We start from the raw sequence: 27,918 nt of genomic DNA on the forward strand, positions 1-27,918 counted from the left end.
ATAATTCTATGCTTGCGTACTCCTGTTTCAATACGTCTCCTCAATACATGTTGGTTGACATTAAGTGAGGCAGCTGTTTAATGATGCGTTTTAAACAGCAAACTGGTCTGAAACTGTGACTTGAGCCTGCCTGAACTCGAAGCAAAAATGTACCCTTGTCGATGATAAGTAAGCGATACACAGAATATTTTTATGCAGGCATGTCGAAATGCGCCCAATATTTTTCCTGTAAGATGACCTGGCAACACAGGGAACAGTGTCCACATTGTTCCACGGGAAACCAGAGCCGCCAAGGATGAAGACGTTGGGCACATTGTCCCGCCAGCCGTAGGCAGGGTGCTGGCTGGAACAAGAGAGACTCCTAGCGGCGACCCCCTGCATATGTTGTCAAGGAGTTGTTTATCTAGTCTTGACAGAAGCAGATCATCCACGCTGACTTCCTACTGGCCAAAATGGTTTTTTTTTTTAAAACGGGGTAAGATGGGTGTGAGGAGGCACTGGGGGGTCCCGATGGGCCTTTGATTTTTACTTTGGTGTCTCATCGTTCATCTCATGACAGGCATGGCAGCGGGGAACACTCCAGCAGATGATTTTTTGTAGCGCACAACTTATCTTTCTGTTATACAGACCTATGGTCTGTTGCCACGCACCAGTGAGAAGCTAAGAAAGGGGGAGGTAAAGCCTATTTGTCTGCTGTCTCCGTTCACACACCCCCACCCTTGCCCTTTTCACCAAAAAAGTAACGAGCAAAGTAATACATATGCTATTGTACAAACCTACAGTTTCAAACTTTGCCTCTAGAACACGCCTTCAATTGATGAAGGAGGTCACTTTCCAAGTTTCGGAGAAGAAACAGGTTCTAATGCATACAACCTCCATTTTGGAACTCAGATTCAGGTGTATAAAGCTCCCGTTGGTCATAAGATGTGGGCCGTGCATGGAACCCTCCTGTCAGCCCATGCTCACATGACAAAGTTTTTCTAAAAACACAATAGATCAGGGTTAAGAAGCTGGATGCGACAAAGGAATGTACTTTCAGTCCAGTAAGAAAGAAGAGCGCTGAGAAACTGAGAAGTCTGTCTTGGCTTCTCAACCACAGAGAATGTTTACAGGTGTAGGGGTTAGGCGTTAGCCACGACACGACGATGACCTAACAGTCACTCGTAAGCGCTAGCTCTGTGTTCGTTTTTCTTCTTCTTTTTTTTTTTTTTTTTTGTTTGTTTGTTTGTTTTTGTGGGTTTTTTTGTTTTGTTTTTGTTTGGTTTGGTTTTTTCTTCTTTTTTGCTTGTCGAGGTGTTCGTTTCCCAAAGCGTCACGCCAGCAAGAACTCTTGAGAGCAAAACATTGCCAGTATTCTTCATTTTCCGCCTCATTTTCAACTGTCGGCGTCCCTGTGTATTTGCAGCCGTCAGTCACACTATAAAATAAATGCACATGAGGTCAGCACGTGCCAACTCTGCTCGTTTCCGCCCTGAGTGCATGTGACTTCATTTCGGCACAAGTGTGTTTGAAATGCAGGTCACGTTCTGCATGAAGCAACTTGTCCACGGGACTTCCATCTTCAACATTCACCTGTCGGCTCGTGCATTTTAGAAGTTAATCAGGGAGTCACCATGACATGTCAGCATGACTGATGACCCTCTTGGCAGCTGAAAGAATGAGAAAGAAGTTTATTTTTTGGTTTTGTTTTTATTTTTGTTTTTGTTTTTTTTGATTGATAAAGATGTTTGCACTGCCAGAGAGAAGGTATAGAATATAAAGAAGGACGTCGCTGCGTAAGAAAGGAATGTCAGTCCCGGGATTTTTCGGAAAGCTAGCGGTTCTGTTGTTATGCTCGGGAGGAACAATAACGAAAATCTAAGGTCCCACAGAAAGATTAGACGAGAAGAAAAAAAATACTGGACACTTGAAGGTAGACGACTCTCTTCACGTCTGTCAAAAAGTCGGTCACTGAAGACAGACTTCCTCCACTTCTCAGATAAAGCTTGTCCTCAGCCATGAGGACCTTCCTGAGGACCACTGCTCTAGGTGCGAGACATGGTCCAAACAAAAACAGTGCAGTGGTGCAATCACCATCGGAAGAACAGTGCTTACAAATCTTTCTGGCGTTTCCTGGACTTAACATATGAAGCTTTATAGTTTTATTTCTTGTTGCAGAAATCCGACTCGTTATATACTGCTGTTTGGATGTCACGAGAAGGAAATGTAATGAAGTATGGTGTCACGAAGAGGTGTACACACAATACAGTGCCATTGATATAAATTAATTATCCTTGAAAATTCTTCGGAGACGTTCAACATTTATCTTTCCTTTGATGGGTTTTATTAAACCATTCTAAAGGATTTAAAGGTGTTAGTTCACAAAATCTTATGGCGTGTGTAGCTGCTTCAAAAACAACGAAACAAACAAGCAAACAAAAACTCACCGAATTTATTCTGTAAAGTGAAGCTCATAATTAAACTTTAAAACCAGCGTTTACTTTGAAGGCACCCACCCCTGATGCTCTCTAACGACTCCATCATACATGTCAGCTGTGTTGTTTGTTATTTTGTATTTTGTCTGTGTTGGAATGTTACTGACTGATGCTTGCTAAGCTGTTGTACTTGATAAATTAAATTTTAATCAAATTAATCTAGTCTGAATAAAAATATGAAAGCAAGTGCACTTCACATTTTAGCAGACGGGCCGGTCCAAATACGTCCGTGGGCCGTCCTTTGCCCACCCCTGGAATAGCCTCTGTTGTCCTCATTTTAATTGGAAGACCTCACTCCTCCTTACAAATGGTTTCCTTAGACAACTTTTAATAATCGTGATGGTCCTTCACGCTGTCGCCTTGTCGTCTACGAATGTCTTTAGGTCTTCTTCAAAAGCGGAGGTGAGATTATGAAACGTGGTTTGTGAAGCTACGAGCAAGAGATATCGTGAGTTTAGGACACCCCTGTCACTGAGATCTACCGAGTATGTATTTCACATTTATCTCCTCTGACGACCACACTTCTCTGGCTGCTCCAGATGGCGCTGTGTGACGGTTGTCGTCTAACTGATGATTTGTGTCCACGTTTGCTACCTCTCACCTCATTTCACTTTCCTCGAGCGCCATTCACGTGACGTCAGTCCCTGGGAATCCGGAAAATACACCAAGACCAACTTACTTTTCGACTTGCACTTAGTTTCCTAAATCCTCTTCCTCACAAAAAAAAGAGGAAATGCAGGTTTAACCGGTTTGAATAGCTAGGGTGTCCTCCCTATATAATATGGTGTCAGTAATTGTAATAAGGGTATGGTAAAAATTAGTAATAAATAAACTGCTAATTTCTTTGTTTAGAAAATCTCTCCCTATTAAGCAGCAACGAAAATTTTATATAATAATAATATTAACTGTAACTCGGACAGCTATCCAGGTGAAAGAGAGAGAGGGAGGGAGAAGGAGAGAGATTTACGTACGCTGGCAGGTGCCAAGGCGCCCAGTTGACAGAGAGAAAATGACTTCTTCCTCTTCAGAGGATGATGTACAAACTTGACAATGTCTTTCTTTCTTTCTTTTTTAAATTTGCCATCCGTCAAGGTCGTTCCTGTTGCGTTTTAGTAAGCTTATTTTTGTCTCGCTCGCCTCGCAGTTGGATGTCAGGAGATTTTAATCTCTTAATAACACTATTATCACAGGTAAGCTGTGTTTGATTTTTCATTTTACAAGATTATAATTTCTGTCATATCTACCTGTACGACACTTACGTTTTGCGGTTGAGGGAGCTTTCAACAGCCCATGTACACAGGGTCTGTGCGTTGATGTACACGATTTATGAGAACGAATTTTTTTAAAATTTAAACCCGAGATGAATTCCCCTGGAATGCCTGCATGCATACCTATACACGCGCGCGCTTCATGTATGTTTCACTCAGGGATTCCGAGGACATGTAATTTTCCAGGAGACTTGTAAACTGGAACATATGGTTTAGCACGTGACTACGTTCGGCTAATGTATTATATATCCGTCAGGTAAACAAATCCCACATTGAACAACATGAATCTGGTCAAAGATTGTATGTACATGTTTGTCAGAGGGCTGGCGTGCACATTTTTGCTTGTGATCAACAAAGAATCATACCAAGAAACATGAATATGAATAATATTATTATTATTATTATTATTATTATTATTATTATTATTATTTGCTTAGATCGCACAGCATTACAACCCAAGCTGGTCACACTCTTAGCGTTGACCAACGATAACAAAGAAATTACACAATAAATAATGAAATGACATTACAAATAAACACATGACCCTATATTTTCTATGAGCATGTAGTTCCTCTGTAGGTAACCCTGAATATTTTCTCTCTATATACCTGTCGTCCCTCTTGGTGTAACCATGTGACTTCCCCTTTTGTGTGTGTTTTTTTTAATCTAATTAATATTAACATATATATATATATACACACAACTGAGTTTCCTCTGTAATTCGTTATTTCCGATTTATGTAAACCTTTTTTTTCTTTGTAAACGTTTACTTCCGCAGTCTCTCTACACTGGCGACCTAGCATGATGAAGACTCTCCTAGTCCTTGGGACTGGTTCTTGCTGTGACTCCGGCGAGGACGTCACAAGGCCGACTGTTGGAATACTACAACAGCATCAGCAAGTCCACCAGCAGTGGCTTCCGCAGAGCTCAGTGTCTCACTACAGACCGCTCCGGTAAGTGATGCCATTAGGACTACAGTAATGAGAAGGTAATTTGACACAGTCAACCACTAATTGGAGCTAAAGCTTTTGTTGCATTCAAACTGCCTCTCTCGCTCTCTTGTGTGTGAGAGAGAGAGAGAGAGAGAAATAAATAAAAGGCTTTAACTATCGTTGGTACTTTAATCTGAATCATTAATGTAGATCACATAACAAATGGCCATGTTAGAAATGGTAGAAATTCTGTTTGTTTCAAGACATTTTTCTTGAGCTTTGTCATAAACTTGTGAGACTGATTTCGTTCAGGAATTGCACCGTGTGACACGGATCCTATGTGCTGCCTGAAGGACAGTCCACGAATCCCTGGTTCGGACTACTGCTGTCCGCCCTTCACCACACAGTATCAGTTCAAGTCCGAGGAAGGCCTTATCTGCGCATGCGCCCTGTAACTGTGTAAACCAACGGTTCGTTCGTCGAGAAAATCGTCTCATGATCAACAACTCTGTTTGCGGCGAACCAACTAACTGGAGGCAGACGCTTTTATTGTTCTGCAGAGATATCGATATGGATGAGTTATAGTCAAGCATCTGTCCAGATTATATTTTCACAGTTTCAGTTGTTTTTTTTTTGTTTGTTTTGTTTTTTTATAATTTTTGTGGGGAGGGTGAGAGAGGAGCAATCCATCTTTTATTAAAGAGTCTTTGTCCTGCAAATTCGTTTCTTTTTGTTGGTAATTGTATTTTAATGTGATTACCTTACACTCAAGAAAATTATTCGCATTGACATTCTGGTTATTCAACAATCAGTAAAGTAGATTAGTAAAAAATTAACTTTGATTTTAAAATTTGTATTGAATGAAATAAAAATGCATTAAATGATGTCAGAAGTTTTTGTATTTGACTGGCCATTGTCATCGGTGACTGAGGTCATTTGTTGACCTTACTTGGTGAGGATCTTGAGTAGGTAGGCCTTTTTTCTTATCACCACATGATATTCCCTCCTCTACAGCTCTCGATCTAGTTCTCTCTAGCTATCTTTGTCACTTTCCTGGTGGCAAAGTTAACTTGCTTCGGTTTTACATTTCCTTTCTCTCTTAAAGGCCCTTCTTTAGGTCACGGAGATCTATGGTTTCTTTCGTGACCCAGGGTTGTTTCCTCTTTTTACCGTTGTTGCCCATTGGTGGTAGGCCGACCTTGACGTTCCAGCCACCGAGTGCAACGAGGATGTCCTTTTTCTGCACTATCTTTGTAATCTGGATTGTAAAGCTCCTCCACTTTGTTGTCTTCGTGCGTGGAAGTAAGCGCATATGCCTGGATTTGGTGACATTGTGAAGCCAAGCACACATGCGAATGGACAACTGATGATCCCTATGTACGAAGATGCACGCCATGTTCTAGAGTCTAGCCTGCTATCCTCCGCTCTGTACCAAAGCTTAGAGCCCTCGTGAGCACACATCTTTCGTTATCCCCTTTTTTGGAGCCTACTGGACGTGACTCCTTTGGTTACTTTCTGTACATGGTGATGCTTGTAGGCGTGTATTTCAAGAAATTAAATAAGGCATTCACCAGGACTTTAGAAAACTGTACCTTACAGTAAGTAGGGAAAATCTACAACTCTCTAGTCAGCATGCAGCATTAGAGTGATTCTACAAAGAAGATGCACTTCTGAACACATGCAAGGAGGAAATTTCTCTGGCTCTAGGTCTTCAGGTAGGCAAAGTATTACAGCCGTCCTTAAGTATTGCAGCTGAGCTGTAGAGATGGATGTGGGTGTAGATTATAGATAACTCTAAAAGCTTTATATTTTATTATTTTTGTTCAGTGCATTCCGTCAACCTTTGCATATCATCAAATCACACAAAAGAAATGAAAGATATATACAAGTATGTCATCAGGTAAAGGTACAAGAAGATATCTTTCTTTACGACAAGGACTAGACTCTCTGTACTTCTGCTTTTTTCCCCCATCTTCGCTTTCTTCTCTCCTCTCCCCAAACACACATACATAGGCCATTCTTCTAGTAACGGCAGTGTCTTCAGCTCTCAAACCATCACAATAATCAATTAACCAACAAACGCCTCGCTTATAAAAAAAACCCACAGAACAACGGTTTCCACTTAAATGGGTTACATGTTACATGTTCAACGTGTCTAGAAACGCGTCCTGGTGAAGGTGGGGTGAAACAAAACTATCTTGCATTCATGTGTCAGTAAAAAAAAGTTTAATTACAGCCTGAACAAAAGACGCAGCACAAATTACCAGGTGTCGAATTCGAACTCGGGATCGCGTAAACCCTAACGCTGTCAGGCGATCACTTTTGAAAGAAGCTAAGCTTTCTCCTCGAAAGATAAGACACGCGCCATCCTTTCTAACAAAGCACATTAGTCCTGCTTATCAAAATACATTACTCGTGCTTGTTAAAATACAGTCAACAAGGAAACGAAAGCCAGAAAAGAAAGAGGGCAAGCCATAGATATTTTTTCTTGAGTCCTGTCTCTGTTTTTCACTGACCTCCTTTATCTTTCCTCCCGTCACACTCGGCAACTAAGTGCACTTGAGGGGAGCAGGGGGAGAGAAAGAGAGAAAGACAGAGAGAACCTTTTCAGGATTGGTTCTTGTAAAGTACACAATCATGTATCTTCCTCAGATTTTAGGAGAGAAGAGGTGGAGACGGAGATTTAGGAGCTCGTCTTGTTTTTTTTTCAGCTTTCTTCCTGCATTGTTTGAAAGAAAATATCTCTCGACTTTAGAGGGCGTTTATCGGTCGCGCACATGCGCACAAATGTGCTCATGATTGGCATCGAAAGTTTGTAAACACGACGAGGCATTTTTATTTGCACATTTGTTTCTAACGACTAGAAGACATCGTTCATCGCTTGAACCGTTTCATTGTCGGAATGTTTGTTAGTTTGAATAAACGCAACAGAAATCGTTTCAGAAACAATTTAGTAAAGTTACACGTGAATACACTAGTTTGTAAACAAAATAACTACATATAGATTGATTGATAATGGATGTAACGGGTGCAACATATACGAAAGAAGCGATTCATGTCCTGTCTCGGATCTTGCGTACTATACACTGACTGCGCATGCGTGTAAATGTGTGCGTTTGCTTACTATGAGCGTAAAGAAAGAAGTTTGAAATGCATGTCTTTTCAAACGATCATCTTTGCGTGTATCTACATGCATGTTCGCTTGTTGATAAGTGTGTTTCGTATTCCGATCCCCTCCAAGCCCCATAATTCCAGTCGAGTTTCACCTGTTATAACCTGTACTTTCTAAGATGCACCCATCACTTACTTCATTTGTAACAGCTGTCAAGGCTTTGTGAGTATGCCAGAATCCTGCAGTGTTATGTGCTATTAACGATGCTCCCACACAAGCACACAATGCCTCTCATTGAGGTCCACCGACGACCAAGTTACGCCGCACGGTATCGTCCAACATGATTAGGTTTCAACCGCTACCCCGACAACAAGCATCATGGGATAAAAAGCAGGCAGAATGAATAATGGCCATGATATTTAATTTTTTCTCACAGCGGTAGACTGATGTTTAGGCGGACTTGTTATGTGTTTTGTGTCTGTATAGGATACGGCGACATTACGATACTCAGGCCATTCTTTGGGAGACTAGGGGACGCAACTCGGGTCAAGAGAGACAACTGATCGTGGAAGCGTGTATTTTTTCTGCTGCCACCTTACACTTGGTTTCTTAGGAGAATAATAGTGGAGGTAACAAGTACTTCGCGCAAAAATAAACCTGAATTGTAAAACGTTATGTTACTAATCGTCTTATCGCAAAAGTGTGGATAAATGATACTTGGCCTCGCGGATAAGGTAATGCTGAGTGTCCGCCCACTTGGCTTCTTTATACTAAAAGGAATTAACGCCGCCAACCGACATGCTCTTCTGATACAAAAACGATATCATCTGGTACAAGAATTTGGTGATGTCGCTAACTACAGAAGGAAAGATTTACTGCGTGGCGGAACGCAATGTTTCCTCCCTCTTTTCCTCCCTCTCTCTTTCACTCTCTATATCACTCACTCCCTCTCTCTCTCACTCCCTCACTCGTTTGTGCATGTGTTTTTTGTGTGCGTGTGTGTGCGTGCGTGAGTGTGTGTTGGTACAGAATAAAAAAAATCATTTGACAGAGAGAATAAAGCATTTCTAAAGAACATTAAGAAACATAAGCCATGGAATACAGAGTCAAAGGAATAGATTCGTTATAGGCAAAACACACACATACACACACTCTTTCTCCCTCTCTCTCACACACATGCTGTCTCTTTCTCCGTTTCACACACTTTTTCTCTTTCAAACACACACTATGACACACACACACACACACACACACACACACGGACACAACGAACACTCTTGCTCTATCTCAGACACATACATACACACACTTTCTTTTCTCTCTCTCACGCACTCTCTATCTCTATCTCACAAACATGCACATTCATACACTCTGTCTTCTCTATATCACTCTCTTTCTCTCTCTCACACACACACACACACAAAAACACACTCTCTCACTCACATGTACAGAAACAAGCTTTCTCTCTCTATCTCTGAAGCACACACTCTCTCTCTCTCCCTAAATGGAAGTATTACATTTACTTACTTTACCTCTGGTTAATTGTCATTGTTTCTCATATACTCACACACTCTCTCTCTCTGTCTGTCTCTTTCTCTCTCTCACACACACACACTGTGACAGACAGAGAGACGTAGACACAAACAACGGTGATAAGATCAGCTCACAATGAGCAAGCGGATAGGCTTACTACCTATAAATGTCAAAATATCCACCCAGAAAGAAAATTGATTCAAAGGAAAGATTTTCTCATACTGACGGCGCCAAAATGTCTTTAACAAGGATCTGGTATCAGGTGACAACAGACCGCACGCCGCAGAGAGCTGATACACACCTGATGCTTACCTGGATAAGAAACAATTGATCTTGACTCCGTCACCGTGCTGCATACCTCGGGTGTGGATCAGAAAGCAATAATGCATGTCTCTCTATATATATATATTCCATTTGCGTTTGTTCGTATATATGTATGTATTTTTTTTCTTTTTTTTTGCTTGTCTGTTCTCTTAAAGGCCTAGTAGTGAGCAATATTTTTCAAATGACTACGTACAGTTCAGTGGACCATACTATTTTCCTTTCCGAACTCTGGTTTCTTGTGATAAAGGCCTTCAAGCAACACTATATATCTTATCTCATCTCTTTCCAAGCATTTCAAACACAGAAGACACATGCATTACAGTAATCCTTTCAGATCTCATGACCAGCTCTAAGACCCAAGCAATTACTTCTACCAGCCATGCAAAGAAACCCGGAGTGAAATAAATAATACAAAAGAAATCAAGCGAAGCGACAGAAAAAAACAAGATATCTGGGGCTTACAGGGCTTGTTTCAATCTTTTATTTAGCGTTACTCCTGCACTAATAATTATAGTATTATCTATCGTTTAGAAAGTCGAAGAGGCAGAAGCTCTTGTTAACAGAAACAAAGACGATTGACTGACAGCGAGTGTGTTGTGTTCCCGTGACCATCCCTGATGGCGGTGACCCCCGCGAGGCTGCGCGACCCCTACCCCCGACCCCGTTTGGCTTGGCTGGGACATTCGACAGAGTGAAAAGTTGTCACGTGATCATACCTTGCTTCGTCCCCAACAGCTTCAAACTTGGGCTTGACAGCTCTAAGCATTTTGCGGTGGTACTATTTTTCTGCAATACATTCTTAAGTTTTTCCCTACTTACAGAATCGTTTTCTCGAAATCGACGAATGCTACACATAGTTTTGTTGTTTTTTTAATCACTTTTTGTGTAACGATTGAGTAGTGTCTGTCGATGTATCAGGAAAAATGACATTTTTGATAGCTAAAACAAAGTAACAGAAAAGGAGCAATGGAGGATAAAGAATTCTTTGAGGAACTCACACATTGATTCGTCGGACTCATCCTTGTTCTTCTTCAGTGGAAGGACAGATTCTTCTACATCATGCACAACAATCGGCGTCACGAATTAATACTAAAATAATGTAAGTAATAAACAAATAACATCAGTTTATTACTGACCAAAATCTCTAGAAATACGCAAAAATATATTATCAATGTCCACATGCATTTGTTGTACCAAACTAAACAATTACATTAATTTACTAAAAAGATTACTCCTGCCAGATAAGCCAGGATAGAGAGAGAGATTTGCATACTTTCTACATTGTTTACCTGACTGTATGAGCCACCTGATCTGTTCCCCCCATGAAAGTGATACATACAGAGACCACACTGGCAGCTACACTTGATGCTGTAGCCTGTATCAGACCCAGTCATCAGGTGCGCAAAAGCCGCTGTCTTCGGGTGGAATCAACCCTGAACCCACTACATCGCCCCTTGTCACGCTATCGGCGTTACCCAAGGCCCAGATGGTGAGGCCGAGAGAAGATAGTGTGACATATCAAACTTTCAACAGTATCAAAACAAGAGTAACCTGGACACGACATCGCGTCACTTCAAAACTATTTCAGGTTGTAAAAAAAAGGGTCAAGGGTTTAATTGTTTCCCTACAGCCCCTTACCCGGCACCTGAAGGAGGGAGTGAATACTGTCTGTTACAATATCCTTCTCTCACCCCACCCCATTACTTCTTTGTTCTTTACTCTTTTCCTTCTTTTATTTATCTTTCCTCTCTTTCATTGTTTGTATTTCTCTGTGTTGGTTGGTTGGTTTTCTTCTTTTTTTTTAAATTTTGAATGAGAGACGCAGGGATTGTTTCCTTTTAACAGTAGAAGAGAACTACATTTTGCTGACAACCTAAACTGATTGAAAATGTGCAAAGAGAAAGCAGACGATGGAAATAGTTCGACATTAACGCAAAGAGAAACATTATTTGGAATTATTATATGGAGACATTATTTCAACATTTATGTCAGGCGGAAACGCTGGTCTACAATACAACCCTTTTAGTGTCAGTCATCTGCAGGTGACAGGCCTGTGACATATAATAATCTTACATTGTCACAGGGGATGTGAAGTAATGCTGGTTATGACGATGACAAAACGACCGTCTTTGAGCAGAATAGTGCTCTTAGCCTCGTGCTCAGCATAAAAAAATTAATAAACTGTCCTGACATCATCTGACATCATCTGACCCATTGCCACTGACACAAAGAATGTGATGTCATGAAATTGCATTGTCAGCTGCTCCTTGCTTCCTTAAGCCAATGTATAATTGTCGGTTACCTTAATTACCATTGTCTGACTCCTTTATTGTCTTCTGTCATAAACCCCTGTATGTCATCATTGTATCCATTATCTATTGTCCGTCGCCATGAGCTATTGTCTGTCGTCAGAACCCACAGTTGAAATGATAACGGCAATGCCGTTACCGATGAAAGGGTCAGGGGTTTCATATTTGTATATTAGGCATTTATGGAGCGATATAATTTATTGAAATGCAGATCTTTAAATCTGATGAGAGATTTTTGTTGCAGATTAGAATTTAACTTAAGAGAGAGAAAAAAGAAAGATGGAAAGGGACTGAAGGATTGTTGACGAAACGCATTCAACATATTTAAAGAAAAAAGAGCTAAGATTGTAGTGTCTACCAAGAAAGTACTAAATGGCACACCACAGTAAAAAAAACAAATTGCAAATTCTCAGAAATGAAAGTCGAATACTTCTTTTGTCTTGTGTAGCAACACAAATTTCTAAGTGACAATGGAAATTGGATGTCTTACATTAGTATTACTCCGAGAGAGTGAAAAAAAAGAAACAAAGCAATGAAACTCTTAATCGTTTTTACGATTTTCTATCTACAAGGTACCTGTTTTATCTCTACGTGTGCTTTAAATGTAAAATATTATAATTTCTTTGTGTAAAAGATTTTTTAAGACCTGAGGATGTAGTTTGCGATGTCACACGGTGAGTACGAGGAAAGAACTTTCAAATTATATCACTTAGACGACCACAGACTAATCGACCGATGCAGCTCCCCCACGATCACTCCCAAACTTTATCCTCCATCTCTTCTTCTCCATTGTTGTTTCCAACAGGTGCTTGTCTTCACGTTCAACTACCACCGCTTGGTGTCGCTCCAGGGTCGCGCGTGACGAAGTGAGCGTGTGAGTGTTCAGTGGCTTGACTCACTTTTGCACGCTCTTCTTTGCCCCCGTTGCGTGCTCTGGGGTGGTGTTGGTGAACCCGATACCTCGAAATTCTTGGACTGGACTAAAACACAATTCTGAAAGATGTCAAAAGATGAGAAAGCCCGCTTTTGAAGATTCCGAAATGCTATCACTGGTGTCGAGTTTAAGACGGGGGAAGAGGAGAGAAGAGGAAGAGGAGGGAGTATCGTCGTGGTTTCTTTGTACTCAAGCAGCACAGCTATATGTAACATTTCTAACTTCTTTTCTCTGTTTTCATTCTGTCCCTTCATTTAGCAGAAATGAAACTCTAGGGTCGAGGACATTGTGCAAGCGTGACGGTGCAAAGGTGACAAGGAGGACGGCAAAAAGTCAAAATGAAGTACTGCATGAAAAAGAACATTGACACATAACAGTGGATGCATACTGATGTCTATTCATATATGAATATCGATGCATAAAAAATGTAAAACATACTTACACAACTAAAGGTGAATTTTGAGTTACCAGTAAAGAGGAGTATTGACGTACACACATGTATACATCGGTAGCTAAGCTCAAAGACAATTTGATCGACTTATCAGCAAAGATTCATTATCATTTGAGAATGGATTGCACGAATAATCTATCAAAATTTAAAAAAAAAAACAAACATAAAAATATTTATTAGTCAGTGAATTAGTTTAACTGCTATACCAGGTTCTCGCCGGTTATGATTTTTCTCCAATTTCTCTGATTTTAATATTGGGTAGCTTATTTATTTATTACATTTGGTGTTCGACAGTCATGAAAGTCTTTAAAATTTTCATTTCTTTTATACACAGATTTTTTTCCTGAAATGTAAAAATAATGTTGATTTACACAATAGACTCATTTATTAGTGCAATACAAAAGAAGAATTACTTTTAAAAGAATCTGGCACACTTCTAATTCATGCATTTTTTTCCATCCTCTTCTATTTTTGAGAGAACACTCGACTACCTCAATATTGAAAAAATGTAGAGGGACATGATGTGTTTTTGTTTTAATATTCGAAGTAGATCGAATGGTTCCTAAACAATATTACAGCTCTGTCCTCTTGCCATAAAGTGTTGCCAAAGGTAATATATTGTATAAAGTCTTTGTTGTGGTGAGAGGTGAATACTTTCACCCTGAGGCCCAGGTTTGCTGGTAAACGAAGGGTAACGACTGTGAGTTAGGAGCTCATGTGTCAGACACCACCCAGATTCCAAGCAGAGTTTCGTCCATCACGACCATCTGATCCACTTGGCTTCACCTGGTTTGGAGACAGGTGTTGGTTCTCCTGTCAGCCTTGACCGTCGAACTTTCGTTACAAGGGGAGTAAAAAAAAAAATGTGTCGCATATTCATTGTCTAGAAAAACTTTCTGTAAGCTTTGGACAACATGGCTTTCTTTCTTCTAGACTTCATCTGCAATACAGAAGTGAAATGTCCGTAAGACTGTGTGGCCCGTCAGGGTCTTCCAAAAGATGAAAGCTTCGCAAAACAAAATTTCTAATTGAATATTTGAGAGCAACCAAATAAACAAGTTATATGTTGCCACATGGTCAGCTGTTTTAAAGTCAGAACATTACTACATATCCAAAAGTTACATATTGACAGGTAAATATACACAAAGAAGCATGCAATAAACTTTGAATGGTATAAGCAAATATGTTAAAATCAATGTTATTGCATTATCAATTTGATATTTATTAATGTACATTAAACACTTAGGGAGATTAGTCCATGATTGTGTACGTGTAATTTTTTACTTGAGTAAAGATAATCGATTATAGCAACAAAAGAAAAGAACAATAACTTTTGTACTTACTACGGTTGATGTTGTAACCGTCATTTTATTCTACTTAAAATATTAATAAAGTTAAGGAAAAACAAGCATGCCTTGGATAAAAAAAATATGAAATAATTGTGAAATAACATTAGTCTGTGATAAAATTGCGGAAAATGTTATATGTTTAAAGAGGTTAGGAAATCTATTATTTTTTTAATTGATATGGAAATGCTTCTTCCCACATGCAATTAGAAATGCGCAAACATATTGTTTGTGCCTAAATTAGCAAGTACTTCTTCATGAACAAATTAAGTTACAAGGAACTAGTTAAATAACTTTTTCTAGAAAATGTGTGTATGTTTGTGAATACATTTTTAATCACTCCCGAATCCCAAGGCATTCTTTAATTTTAAATTTTGGTTTGCTTTTTTGGAAAAAACAAACTGAATCTTACATGAATCAGCTACGACACATTCACGCATGTACAATTCATGCTTGTAAAAATTCTTTGTCCAACCATCCAGCCATCCACTGTCCAAATAATAAGTGAACGAACTAACAAACGAAAGTATATGAGGTACGTACCTCTGTACAGACAAACTAACGAGCAAGTGAAACGTGGACCAAGCAAAAGAGCAAAGAACAGCAAAAACACCAACAACAAAGCATTGAACAAAATAAACCATCAAAACAAGGGAATGAGCAGTATAACTACTTTCATAACCAGTCGCCAGATTTCACAAACATCTAGCTCTACATTTTGTCTCCAGGCTGACAATAATTTTTTTTTCCGTTTTACTCGCGTCGGAACATGTGCCCGACTGAGTGCTCCAGAGGAAAGAGTCACCTATGAATGTCTCTCACACCTAAGAGCACACAGTACTCACCCTCTGTGGAGTTTTAATTCGTGACTGACGATTCCTCTACACACTGCTCTGCGTATTGCAACGAATCTCCAGCTCAAGTGGAACCTCGACCTCTCCAGAAAAGTGACTTGGACCCACGGTACAGATGGTAGGTAGGACCAGCGAACTTGGAACCACTGACCCGGCCACGGATTGATCCAGTAACGGAAGGCCGGCCATCTGAACTGAACATCCCTTCTGTGTCTCCAGACCGCCAACGGCGACAAAACAACACAGCCTGCCTCTGACAGACAATTTTTTGCGCTCGTTTTTCTAACTCACATTCCACTGTTGTGATGTCCTCTGTTCACACTGAAAAAAGAGAATTTGAATTGGCTAAATCTGTAACTTTTTATCTAAGTTTGGATTTTTGGATTTTCGTGTTTGCTGTCAGATTGTTTATGTTTGTGTTTAGATGCTTTTTTGTTTCTGCTTGTGCTTACGTGTATGTGTTATATATATATACATGTTTGTTTGGTTAGGTGATATGCAGCACCAAGTCCATATTATAGGGTGTGAGTGGCAGAGATCAAGTATGAAACCTTGAGCTCAGTAACTTTCCCTTGTTTGCTTGAATCACTTTCAAGAATTATATATTTATCACAAAATGAAGCGGAGAATATTCCTTGGAGCATTAGAAGACACCGCTTTGTATACTTCTGAGCTTCATCATTTATTAATTGCAAATGCCACAGAAAATCCACGTGTTTCTTATTGTAAAATAACTAAATATCGCTTTCGAGCTTTTAAGTCTTCTTTGGTACGGATTGCTAAATGCTCAGTTCATAAATGAATTTTCAATTTCAATAATCATTACTAATCATCGATGTATTCCAAGCGAAAGAGTAAAATTTGATCACTAAAATTCGTCCTCAAACTGGATATACACTGCGATTCAAAACATCAACACAGAAAGGGAGATTGGACTTCAGAAGACCTTTCGGCTTCCACCCTTTCCTTCTACCCGGGTAATCAACACAAGCTAGCGCCGCCTCCCCCATAAATTCTACCCGGGTGTTGATCAGCAAAAGATGTATGCCGCTGTGCGATTAGCTGACTTTTCCTCTTTTCACTGGTTCATTTTAAAAATATATAGTTTTCATATCGTGGTTCTACAGAAGGAGGCGGAGACATCGCTCTCTTCTTCCCCACCCTTTTACCCTTTCACATTCCAATCCTTTCATCTGTAACATCCTCATTCGTGTATCAACCCCTCCCCTCACTTTATATTTTATTCGTTAGACTCAATCTTCGCTTCTCGGACCTGTGCACAGCACATAGACCTTAAACTGTTGAGAGCCATTAAATGACTATTGTCGGCAGCCCCTGGTCGTATTTATGTATTGTCAATAATTAAGAATGCTTATCACATGTATTTGTTTTCAATAAACATTCTCAAATCTCAGAAGCACCACGCAATACCGACTTGAAACGACAAGTTATGAGAACATGGATAATTGGACTATCGGTGAAGATGCAGAAATACATGTGTAATTTCTTCGTCTAGAGAAATCTTTCTCTCGCTCTCTCTTCCTTTTTCTTCTTTTTCTTTTCTTCTCTCTAACTGGTGTTTCATGACAAGGAAGGAATTAAACCTGTGTCAGTCATCCTAGCTGTTGGTGGCATCATGCTAATCTATGTTATGTTCTCCCATTCAGTCAACTGTCCAAGCGATCCTCCTCTTCAGACACCTTCATGATATTCTTTTGTAATCTTCCCGGCATAGTCTTTTTTCCCAGCAGCAGGAGGCCAGTCCCTCACAGGTACATGCTTGGTAATCAACCAGCTCATTAATGAGTGGAAGGCTTGAAAGTTAGCACTTGTCCTATTCACATGCGGCTTCTGGCTGTAACAGGATCCCGTCGATTGAAATTCATCGAGATTTACCACCTGATACACGGGAGACAGGAGCTGGGTCTCTTGTGTCGAGACAAATATAAGACATATTTGAAAGATGAATGCGATTACCGTCGAGCTGATATGGTGGGACAAAATAGAAAATTATCCATCTGGAACAGGTTTTTTTTAAACAAGTGTTATCGTTTTGGTTGGTAAGTAGATGACAGGTATAGTGGATTGGGTAGAAAGCAAGATAGGGCTGGATAAGAAGAAAGAATAAAGAAAAAAAAAACACCGATGAAAGGAGAATGGAGAAAAAAAAGAGACAAAATGCATAAAGTGAAATCAAAGGAAGAAAAGTAAAGAAACATTGTCGGAGCTGGAGTTAACAGTAAAAGAGAGACGGATCGCGAGTTAAAGGAGGGTATACCGGGTAGCTTGGGGAGGATGGAGTGGGAGAAGACTGCTATTTTACACCATGCTCGCTCAGAAGACGACTATAGCACGGCAAAGCAGCTGGGTTGTCAAATAAAGGTTTTGTGGATGTTAGGAAAAGAGATTGACCAAAATAGAAGAAAGCAGTGGTAGGACAAATCGAAAAGAGAAAAATCCACTTGCCTCCTTCTTCCTTACTTCTCTCTCATTCTCACTCTCATTCACTCTGCATAAGCAGCAACAGGTGAGCAGGTTCACAGGAATGGAGACGAGGCAGGCTCACACATTAACACGTGAACAGAGCATAAAGAAACGAGGAGGGTAGGAAGACGGGGAGATGCACTACACCTCCAGTGACATGACAAACGAGTGTGGCCGTCAAGGACAATGGCACTCTCCTGTCATCAGATGCAGCTGCCATCTGCATTAGGAAGGAAATAATGAATTTTTCCTTTTTTAAAAAAAAGTCGCTAATAATTGATGTCTTTATAAAAAAAATCAGAGTAGTTCATATTTGAAATCCCGTGTTTTGGATCATGGCGTTATAATATGAAATTATTTCTTTTGTTTTATTTACTTCTTGTTGTTGTTGTTTACTTGTTGTTGTTTTTTGCTCTGTTGATTATAATGTAACGTGGACAGCTCTTTGTCAGCAGTTGCTCTCTTCCGCAAGAATAAAAACTAACTGAATGCAGAATTTCTCTTTAAAAAAGGTTTTTGTAGTCGTGTTCTTGCAGCTCCAAACCGCAGGCTAATTCCACTTGATTTAGTCATTGTTTGGACATTTCTGGTGGACTTTGCAGCAAAATGCAGTAAATCAAGGGAGAAAAACGGATTATTTAAGAAATTTGTTGATGTTCTTGATATACTTATTTATGAAGAAAACAAGAAAATACCAACGCCTTCTTCTCGACTGTTTCGAGGTGAAAGACGATCCACTTCAGTAAGTCATGCAATAGATACAACCGTCAGCAGATAGTTAGACACTAGACATAGTCGATTCTGAAAGGTCTAGTTTCTTCCCATGATCCTCACTTTCATCCACAGCTTGTGACGAGGGATTTAGTTCATGTTGATCTTATAGCAGGACACGGGACTTTATTACATAGCAGTTAATGTTCAACGTGAGATGGCAGTACAATGCCACCAGTAGCATTATCACGGATTATTTAATTATTTTTTTAAAGTGCTAAACACATTTATTAGATTATGATTGTTAAAGATATATAGAAAGAAAAACACACACAAATCGGAACACAGCTGACAGAACAGACCTTTTAAGAAAAATACGCAAGAACGCCATCATAGGTAGAGAGGGAGAGGACAGAGAGATATAAAGAGACAAGGCGACCGAAATAAAAAAAAAAAAAAAGGAAGGGATGACTGACAGTGAGAGAGACAAGATGACGAGGAGGAGTTGACCTTGACGACCGTTTCCCCCCAGTAACTAGCTTGATGTATAAGAAAAGACGAGTTCTAAAGACTACCTGAAAGTCGCATTTGCCTTGCAAATCAGCCGTCAACTGTGGGGTGTGCAGCGGACCCTTGTAACGGGAGTCGCAGAATCCCACCCGCAGTTCAAAGGTTCCCAATTTTTCCCAAGGCCGGGCATGCAGATGATGAAAACTTGCACCCACCTTCACGCAGCAGGACGCGGAGACAACTGTACGTCTCCTTGTCCGGGGCTGGCTACCCACTGGGTGATACACCCGGGTGTGGCAAGTGTTGCACGGAGCACGCCATTGTGCGGTGTCTTAGACTGATCAAAGGTCACAATACCATTCTTCCCACAGGCGTGTATAGGCTGATCTGTGCGTGCGTAGATGGGAGTGCTACGTGTGCTTCAGCATGCGTGCAGAAGTGTGTTTGTGTGCGCATGCCTGTACAGTGAACTCTTTGAAATATATTCAAAGATACTTTGAGAGTTGCCTGCTATCGCACACCTTTGAGGCCATCTTTATTTTACACTTATATACATACAGACGGATAGGTGGGTAGATATGAGAGGACAAATAGTTAACAGATGGCAACACACACACACAGTCCACCGTCTGTCTCCACACACACACACAAACACACAGACGCACACGCTCACACATACATGCATAGACATATGACACTCACATACAACCTCACACACCCACCTATATTCACATATATATATATACACTCACATATAATATACTCACGTAGACACATATACCCACATAAACACACATATCCACACATACACACTCCATTGCCTGTGCGTTCGTTTGTTTGTGAGAGATTTGCGTGTTCTTTTATCGTCAGTGAACCAGCAAAATCCAGACTTTTCTTTTTCCAGTTAACCAGCCAACAGCTGCACAATAAATGTCACTCAATTACAACTATTTATGGCTGGAGTCCTGTCCTATCATCACACTTCATGCATGCTTGTGTCCTTAACTTTTATCCCGACACAAACTTTCGACTAGTTGTAGATGTGTTGGGAGGTCTGTCAACGCCTGCAGGAGTCGAATGTGAATGTGTGTAAGGCAATGCTTCTCTCTATCCCAGGGTACTTCCCGCTGCGATAACTCCTTGACAGGGACAGTGAAAGAGTTGTCTTTTTTTTTTTTATTACCCGTATGTTGTCTACAATTTGTCTTCTCTCGTAAAGTACAGCTTTTCATCCTTTCATACCGGTATTCTCCCATAAACTTTTATAGCACTGGCGCTCAAAAGGCGTCCATTTATTTGCTTCGCTCACTGTGAAAGTGAACAAAGAGCTTAATAAATCATACTCTGCCTTTCCACTCTCCACAGGTCTCCTTGTAGCGAGTTCATCATGTCAATGAGCTTTTTACTTTATTAGACACCTGTTTGAATATCATCGCTTAAAGTGCAGGTCGAAGGGGTGAAATTTTCAGAACAGTAAGTATTTACTAAAAAAATTGATATAATTTTTTTTAAGGTTCAGTCTCTGGAACATGTGTTTGTACTGGTAGCTTTGAGCTCGTGTGCACTATAACTGCTTTTTTTTATTGGTTCCATGAGTTGTCTTTTTACATTTTCATAGCAGTACTATGCTCTCTTGAATAAACCAGAATAATAAATAAACCAGAAAAATAAAGTTGAATAAACTGCTAGAGCAGTTCCATCAAAAGATGACGAAGATGAAAATTTGATTTTGAGAGGCAGGGAAAAAACCTTAGTGTTAATGGGAAATTCCTTCTTTAAAAAAAAAAAAAAAAAAAGAGAGGGCTTACCTAACAAAGGACGAATATCGTGTTGCTATGTGTTGTTTATTGTCCCCAGTAAAAGACTGTAAAATGCGAGTTCACTTAAGTGCCGCCGCAGCTTGACTGGATTGCAATAAACTGTGAAATTTAAACCGAAAACAAAATAGCAGAGGTGGGAAATAGGAAATCCTTAGTATAAACATTGCAAAACATTTACTGGATAAGTAAGCTAAGTTCTGTTTATCATATACACCTGTGTAATCAACCACGAATAAAGTCATCCACAGGTGTTGTCAGTAATATGGACAACCGAAGTGAGGACTTGCTTTTGACTGGCTGTGCAAGGGATTCGATCTTGTGTTTAACAGCTTATCTAGCTAAATCGAACGCGGTTGCACTTGATATAAATTACTTATTCTTTCTTTCGGGGTCGATTAACAAAAGAGGTTTTTTTTTTCACCTAGCGAAAATGTTTCACTACAGGGGTAACGTGCGATGAATTTTAATCGAAATCACCAAACTCTTGATGGAATGATGCCATGTTCAAAGAACAATACATCATACGAGAGACGGGACTGGAACCCAGGGCATCACTTTCACTGCTTTGGTGGTCCTTACGAAAAAAAAGAAAGAAAGTTTGCAAATTAAAAAAAATGATGGTCAGAAGTTAAACTGCCATCCTGACTATCCGATTAGTCCTTTCTCGGTTTAAAAAAAATCAGATGACTGATAAAGATAGCACGCGACCCTTTCAACAGACAGATGAAAGAGAAAGCGGATTCCTAAGAAGGAAATTGTGTTCTGGACACAAACCCGACAAGAAATCTTTAGAGTAAGTCTAACCTCGCGCAAGGGGACAAACAACTGAAATCTCCAAGGCCAACAAACTTAGGTTTACATCTTGGGAAAGTCAAACGAAAGACGATACAAGAAGGTCAGGGTGCAAATGCACTCAAGACACTTCTGTCCAGGTGACTCCATTCCATCACAGGGTTGTTATTTGTAACAATAGGCCAACCGGCGAATTTTTTTAAAGACATGGCGATCCGCTTGGAGGTTATTTCCCTTAGGTGGACTTAAATATTAATTTATAGTTTGGCTAAAATTTTATCCTTATCTAACTCTAGAATGCATCATTTAACTTATTTTGTTTAATCCGGGAAACAATTATGGCTAATTTGCTCAGAGGCCTTGTATCTCCTTATCATACATAAGCGTTGCAAAAAGTTTCGGAAGGTAAGGGGAATGTTTATGTACGGGACAAAAGACCATCCTGCACTCGAACCTCTATAAATGATCCATCTATACATTTTTACTATCCATCTATAGTATAAAATATAATCATCTTCTTTGATCAAGCTCCTGGTCTTCGGTGTTAGTAAAATGGTCACATGGCCAGTCAACATTAAAGGCCGCTACACAGTAGAATGGTGAAGTTTACTTGCTTATCTGTAATGGCTTTAAACAGGGAAGCATCATGAGCATTACTAGAAGGATTGTACACACCCCTCAATAAATGGTTATATTTCAGTTATCTAATATTTTTTTTAATTGGAGATTGATGCCGGTTTGTTATTGCCTCCATGTTTGTAAAAGATAGAAATATGTGTATAAAGGTATACAAGTGTATGTACAAATGACTCTAACTCCTCCAGCCTCCAAATATTACAACATATTTGCAATATCGTTTTATAATGTGATTTGTTCTATGCATGACATTTTAACATACTTTCTATTTGTTATTATGGGAACTTAAAGTCAAATATCGTAATTGATCTTGTTAGACAAAGTTTTTTTACATATGACTTAAGTGTGTTTATTATGCTTGTAGTACTTTGATATATATATATAAATGAAACACAATTTTTACGGATGCATATGACTCGAGAATATGAGTAAAAGTATAAAGTATAAAGTAAAGAAATACTCTTTATTTCGGTACAAAGTCACTACTAATATCACGCAGCACTTGTATTTTGCTTCAAACAGGCCTAGGATTTTTTTAGAATATAAGTTGTACATAAGGAATGTAAGAAGCTTACGAAGTGATCAAATCTCTTCCCCGACACACACACACACGCACACAGAGAGAGAGAGAGAGAGGCGGAGACTGAGTGAGACGAATACAAGAATACATAAAAGAAAGAGACAGTTTGCCAGTGAGGATGTTCATGTTCATTTTGAATAGTAAACACAAAGTATAAAATTCTCTTCAGGCAGTGAAGTCGTGTTCCAACATTTAACAACATTTGTATCAAAATAGTCTCGCCATCCTTTCAAACCCTTGTATCGCTTTCATAGAATCAGACTGATTTTATCAAGGCAGCTGTTGGTAAAATTCTAAAACACAAATAATATGGAGCTACCACGTTAAATTAAAAAAAAACTCTTTGTTTTCTTCTTATAAGATCATTTTCTTCGCAGTCTTGTTTAGTGAAGGCGGTGCCTCCCTAGGTCAAAAGTTCAGCGTCCAACGGGTATTCAACCGGGTAGTGTACCCAACTCCGAGTTCACCTGCCGTTGTTCTCGGCATTTTGTGGTGTCCTCTATAAACAGGCATCTTCTTGTTAAGCAATAACAAGCAGTTAAGCAATATTTAGTGCTCGGAGTTTTATTTTTCTAAGCACAAGCTTTACGAAAAAAAGTTCTTTTCTTTTCGGCGAGATTTTAAACATTTTTATTTTACAACCTGAAGCTCTCTTAGTATCGGATGATATTTGCTGTTTCATTTAGTTACAAAGTGACTTTTGTTTTCTTCAATGCTGACTCTGTAAAAAAACATTTTAACACCTTGCATTCATCTTTTGGTGCTTTCACGGAGTTTCAGGACCATTGTATGTGGCGTGATGAAACAGTTTTAAACATTTTCATAACGTTCATAAACATTCTTCAAAATATACGATGAAATTTTATCATCGATTTTGTCCTTTTCTTTTTATCCATAACTTCGACAATGGCAAACAATGTAATTTTTTTAAATATCAGCGGTAAGCAGATAATAAACTAATATTTTAAGATGTACGTTTAGGGCGATACGACTCGCAAGAAAGGACATAATGTGTGAACTGTTCATCATACAAGCAGACACCTTGCAAAAGCTGAGGCATCTTTGCCAGAGACATTCCAATATAGTCACCGATACCAAGCTAGATGTCTACCATTCTCCTTTCGTGATGTTACCACTGGAGGAAGCCCAGGTTGAGCTACGGGGCATCCCGAAGCTCAGATTATAAAGATGTTATTTGTATCAACTGATACGCGTGCCCTAGGGTTGCGGATGCTTCCAAATCGCATTAAAACCACGCGAAGGAATTTCGCACAACAATAATCTCTTTTTTTTTTTTGAAACCAACCTGACATAAACTATAGCTGACTTCATAAAATGCAAGGAAGCGAAGGTTATGGTCAAGTCACGCAGTCGTTGGAGGACACTCCACGATTGATTCGTTTGGGCGTGGTGGGACTTAGTTAAGCCGAGAGATTTTACAGCTCAACACTTTTATGGCCGTCTGGCACTTTTATAAAGTTCTGAGTCTTCTAGTGCATTTTCTTCTCGGGTATTATTGTCTGATCATAATGCAACAACGTTTATATTCAAATTTTAACTTTCTTTTCTTCTGGGGCTCTGTATGAATCCATGATTTTAAAGATAGTGGTATCGGCTTCAACCTCGTTTAGTTTTATAGGAAATCTTGGAAACATAAGGTCAAGACAGAGGAGCTAGGTTTTGTGACATATCTGGCGACAGAGTCGACTCCCGTGGATGTGGATTTCCTAAAAGTTGGATCTTCTTCAGTAGCACCATTCCACATTCGAAGTAGAATGCCAACAATGTATAATATTGGCGTTTATACCGTTTTGACCCTTCTAAATGTTTTGAATAAACCTGCAAAATGAATTTTTGTCACGGATCAGCCATCACGGTGTCTGAGCTCGAGGGGTGTCCATTTATTTTTGCAAGTACAAAAGGCAACACAACTCTCCTGCTAGATGCCGGTAACTGATTACACCTTAATTTTCGCCCACCATAGCGAGAAAGAAAGGATGGTCGGGTTTCTAAAAACTAAAAAACGTCAGGGATAAAAAGTAGGTCACTTGTTCCTGATCGAAAGTAGGTCACATGATGATAGCAATCAGAAGCAGGCCGTTTGTCAACCTAGGGCAAGTCAGACGCTTCTTTTGAAGAATGTGGACTGTCAAGCACACCATTGTGTACAAGAAATGAGTCTTATGTGGTGGTTAGTTCACAAACTTGCCTTTAACGGAATCTTGGCGCCACGTGATTTCATTTTGTCGGGTAGAATACCAGATTGTCATTCTGAAATTTGGCGATGAAATTGAAATTCAAGGGAAAATGTTGCATACATCCCCATGCCTCTGTTGAAAAATAGTATGTGTGTTTTCAGAGAAATATTCCTGTCCCTTTGTTGACAAATATGTTGTTTTTTTTTGGATTTCCGAGTTTTGACAGCGAGAAGCACGAGAAGGATGTCTTTTCCCTTCCGGTGAAGGAAAGCTGCTGCTAGTATTCCTGTCCCACTGTTGAATGAACTTTCTATTTTTGCATATTTATCAGCTGAAAAAAATGCTGGCTTGGACCCGCGGGCATCACACTCGTCTCTGCTCGCTGTTCTTGGCGTCGACGGTGGGCACTGCCCGGGGGAGGACCTTGTCCACGAACTTGAACTGGCGCTTGTCGTAGAACTTGAGCAGCACGGGGCTGTGAGGGTGGAAGTGCTGGATGTGCTGGTAGTGCACCACGGGATCCTCGGAGGTGTTGCCGCAGTCCTCACACACGTACAGCTTGGTGCGGCGCTCCTTGTAGGCGTAGGGCAGCTCCTCCCCGTGAACCTTGCGCTTGTGGGACTCCAGTGAACAGCGCTGTGTGAACGCCTTGCTGCAGCAGGAACACTTGAACGGCTTGACACCTGCCGAGAGGAACACATGTCACCATCACACTACAGAAAGAACATGGCTATGTCTGTGGATCCTAATATGAATCTGTTTTTGCATACATACATGGTATTTTAATAGTAAAACTAAACTACCTTTGACCGACAAAACTGGAGGTCTTTAGTAGATGCTTTGTGTAACACCTTGGCACAAAGAGGACTAAGCATCTACCCGTATAGCACCCCACTAAAAAGAGATGTATCAAAAGAACGTAGAAAACCATACTACCCGCTTACCATCCACCAGCACTGCTGCTTCTTACCCTCCATCTAGCAGTGCTGCACGCTCGGGTGCGCCTACCTGTGTGAGTGCGCGTGTGACGTTTAAGGTCAAAGGTGTCATTGAAGCCCTTGCCGCACGTGATGCACAGAAACCGTTTAAACTCGCTGTGACTCTTCATGTGACGCACAAGCAGACGCTGGATCCGGAAGCGCTTATCACAAACATGACACCGGAAGTGGTCCTCAGCTTCTGGAGGTTCTGGGGAGGAAAATGTTATTGAAAGATTATTTTATTTTAACATTTTCTGTTTAAGTAAGGGTCTGCTTCAGGTAGGAAAAAAATGTACTAAAACATCACGTTTCCAAGACAAAACAATAATAACATTCAAACCAATCTAGTTTACTTTGATGCACATTCATAAATCTTAAAATACTTAAAACACTCGAAAAAATGGCTACAACTGTCAAAAATATGTACCTGACTCAGTAGTCTCGGCTTGAGAGGGAGCCATCTGCATTGAGAGAGGATTCTTGATACCAAAACCGCCATTTACCAGCTGTAGTGTCTTTTGTGGAGAAATCTGGAAAGAAGAGAAGACTTAAAGGAGGAACTACTGACATTTACAAAAGTCTAACAGGGAAGGTGGGTTAGGTGGTGAAAGAAACTCTATGTGCTAAAATATTATCTTGTGCCAATGAGAAAGTTATGTTAGAAGCAAGGAAAGGTCGTTTCAATACACTCAAAGGATTTGGCTGTTTTTTAATATATATTTTGCTATTTTGTTTCGCTTGTTTATTTTTAAGCCAGTTTTTAAAATGTTTTTAGCACGTTTAGAACTTTAACTTTCTTTTTCTTTTTATGATTAGTTCTTTCTTCATCAATTCTGTTCGGTATCCTATTTTCGTTCATGCTTTACTTATAAAAAAAAATCCTCATTGCAAAACGAGATTTTTTACTTCCTTACCTTTTATTATCACTATGAAGAAATATGAAAAGAATCATGCGCCACTGGAATTTGACCAAAGAATGTATGGATATTTTCAACATTCGTTAAATAGCACAATACTGCCTTAATCCCCAGGATTAAAATGTAACGAAAAAAGAATCAAATTTCCCGAGGGATAAAGAAACAGTTTATTATCTGAAAGGTCCTTTCAGTGCAACGCCTTCGGCTACCCTAAAAGTGAGCATCACCGGGGTTTGGAGTGTTTTCTTTTCACAGTAAGGTGTAACCGCCCAACGGTAAAGAGAGCAGCGCTAGGGGAGGTAATTTTTTTTTTTTTAATACTCCAGATGGAGACACCCGGAATAGCCTGGAGCCACCCTAGGTCCTTTCTCAATATTAATCCCTACTTTAAGCTCTGCTAATCGATTTCAAGCGTTACAAAGACGATGGGTATACTCAGCTCTCCTGTGAGCACAAGGTAGTTAACTATCCTTAGGGTAGCTGTCGAAGATAATTCCCTCAACACAAAGGTTTCCATTTTCTTTCTTTTCAGCAGTCTAAAACGAAGGAGTTTGCAATTTTCTAGCGTCAATAAGAGCGGGCCGAGGAAACGAAGTTTATCCAATAAATGTCCTCAGGTAGGGCGTGATGAAAGTTCACCTGTTCCCTGGAATGTACGCGTGGTCTTCACGACTATCCACCTCAGTATATGTGGTTTGTTAATGTGGCGAGGATTTAAAGCCTGTGACTTTCAATGGTGATCGTAGGTGATAG

At 39.9% G+C, this 27,918-nt stretch overlaps 1 protein-coding gene and 2 long non-coding RNA genes across 6 annotated transcripts in view; 1 reads left to right on the top strand and 2 right to left on the bottom strand.

Moving 5' to 3' along the window:
• Positions 1 to 3,475: 3,475 nt before the first annotated feature.
• On the top strand, positions 3,476 to 5,560 carry LOC112559833. Its single transcript, XR_003098402.1, has 3 exons — positions 3,476 to 3,664; positions 4,521 to 4,695; positions 4,987 to 5,560. It is a non-coding gene; the product is annotated as an uncharacterized LOC112559833 (long non-coding RNA).
• Positions 5,561 to 13,853: 8,293 nt separating this feature from the next.
• LOC112560788 lies at positions 13,854 to 19,904 on the bottom strand. Of its 2 annotated transcripts, none has more exons than XR_003098585.1 (3): positions 19,308 to 19,904; positions 15,529 to 15,858; positions 13,854 to 14,277 (listed from the first exon to the last, which is right to left on the bottom strand). It is a non-coding gene; the product is annotated as an uncharacterized LOC112560788 (long non-coding RNA). The 2 variants fall into 2 exon arrangements; XR_003098586.1 differs by lacking the exon at positions 19,308 to 19,904 and adding an exon at positions 16,364 to 17,329.
• Positions 19,905 to 23,402: 3,498 nt separating this feature from the next.
• The window catches only part of LOC112560400, a 30,177-nt gene continuing 25,661 nt past the window's right edge, over positions 23,403 to 27,918 (bottom strand). For all 3 annotated transcript variants that reach the window (XM_025232241.1, XM_025232243.1, XM_025232240.1), the window contains 3 exons: positions 26,676 to 26,778; positions 26,277 to 26,456; positions 23,403 to 25,951 (listed from right to left, as the gene is read on the bottom strand). In XM_025232241.1, coding sequence (XP_025088026.1) covers positions 25,632 to 25,951; positions 26,277 to 26,456; positions 26,676 to 26,778 — 603 coding nt within the window. In that variant the 3' untranslated portion in view covers positions 23,403 to 25,631. The remainder of the gene's footprint in view (positions 25,952 to 26,276; positions 26,457 to 26,675; positions 26,779 to 27,918) is intronic.

This window comes from Pomacea canaliculata, linkage group LG3, assembly GCF_003073045.1.
Source record: "Pomacea canaliculata isolate SZHN2017 linkage group LG3, ASM307304v1, whole genome shotgun sequence".
NCBI classification, from domain to species: Eukaryota; Metazoa; Mollusca; class Gastropoda; order Architaenioglossa; family Ampullariidae; genus Pomacea; species Pomacea canaliculata.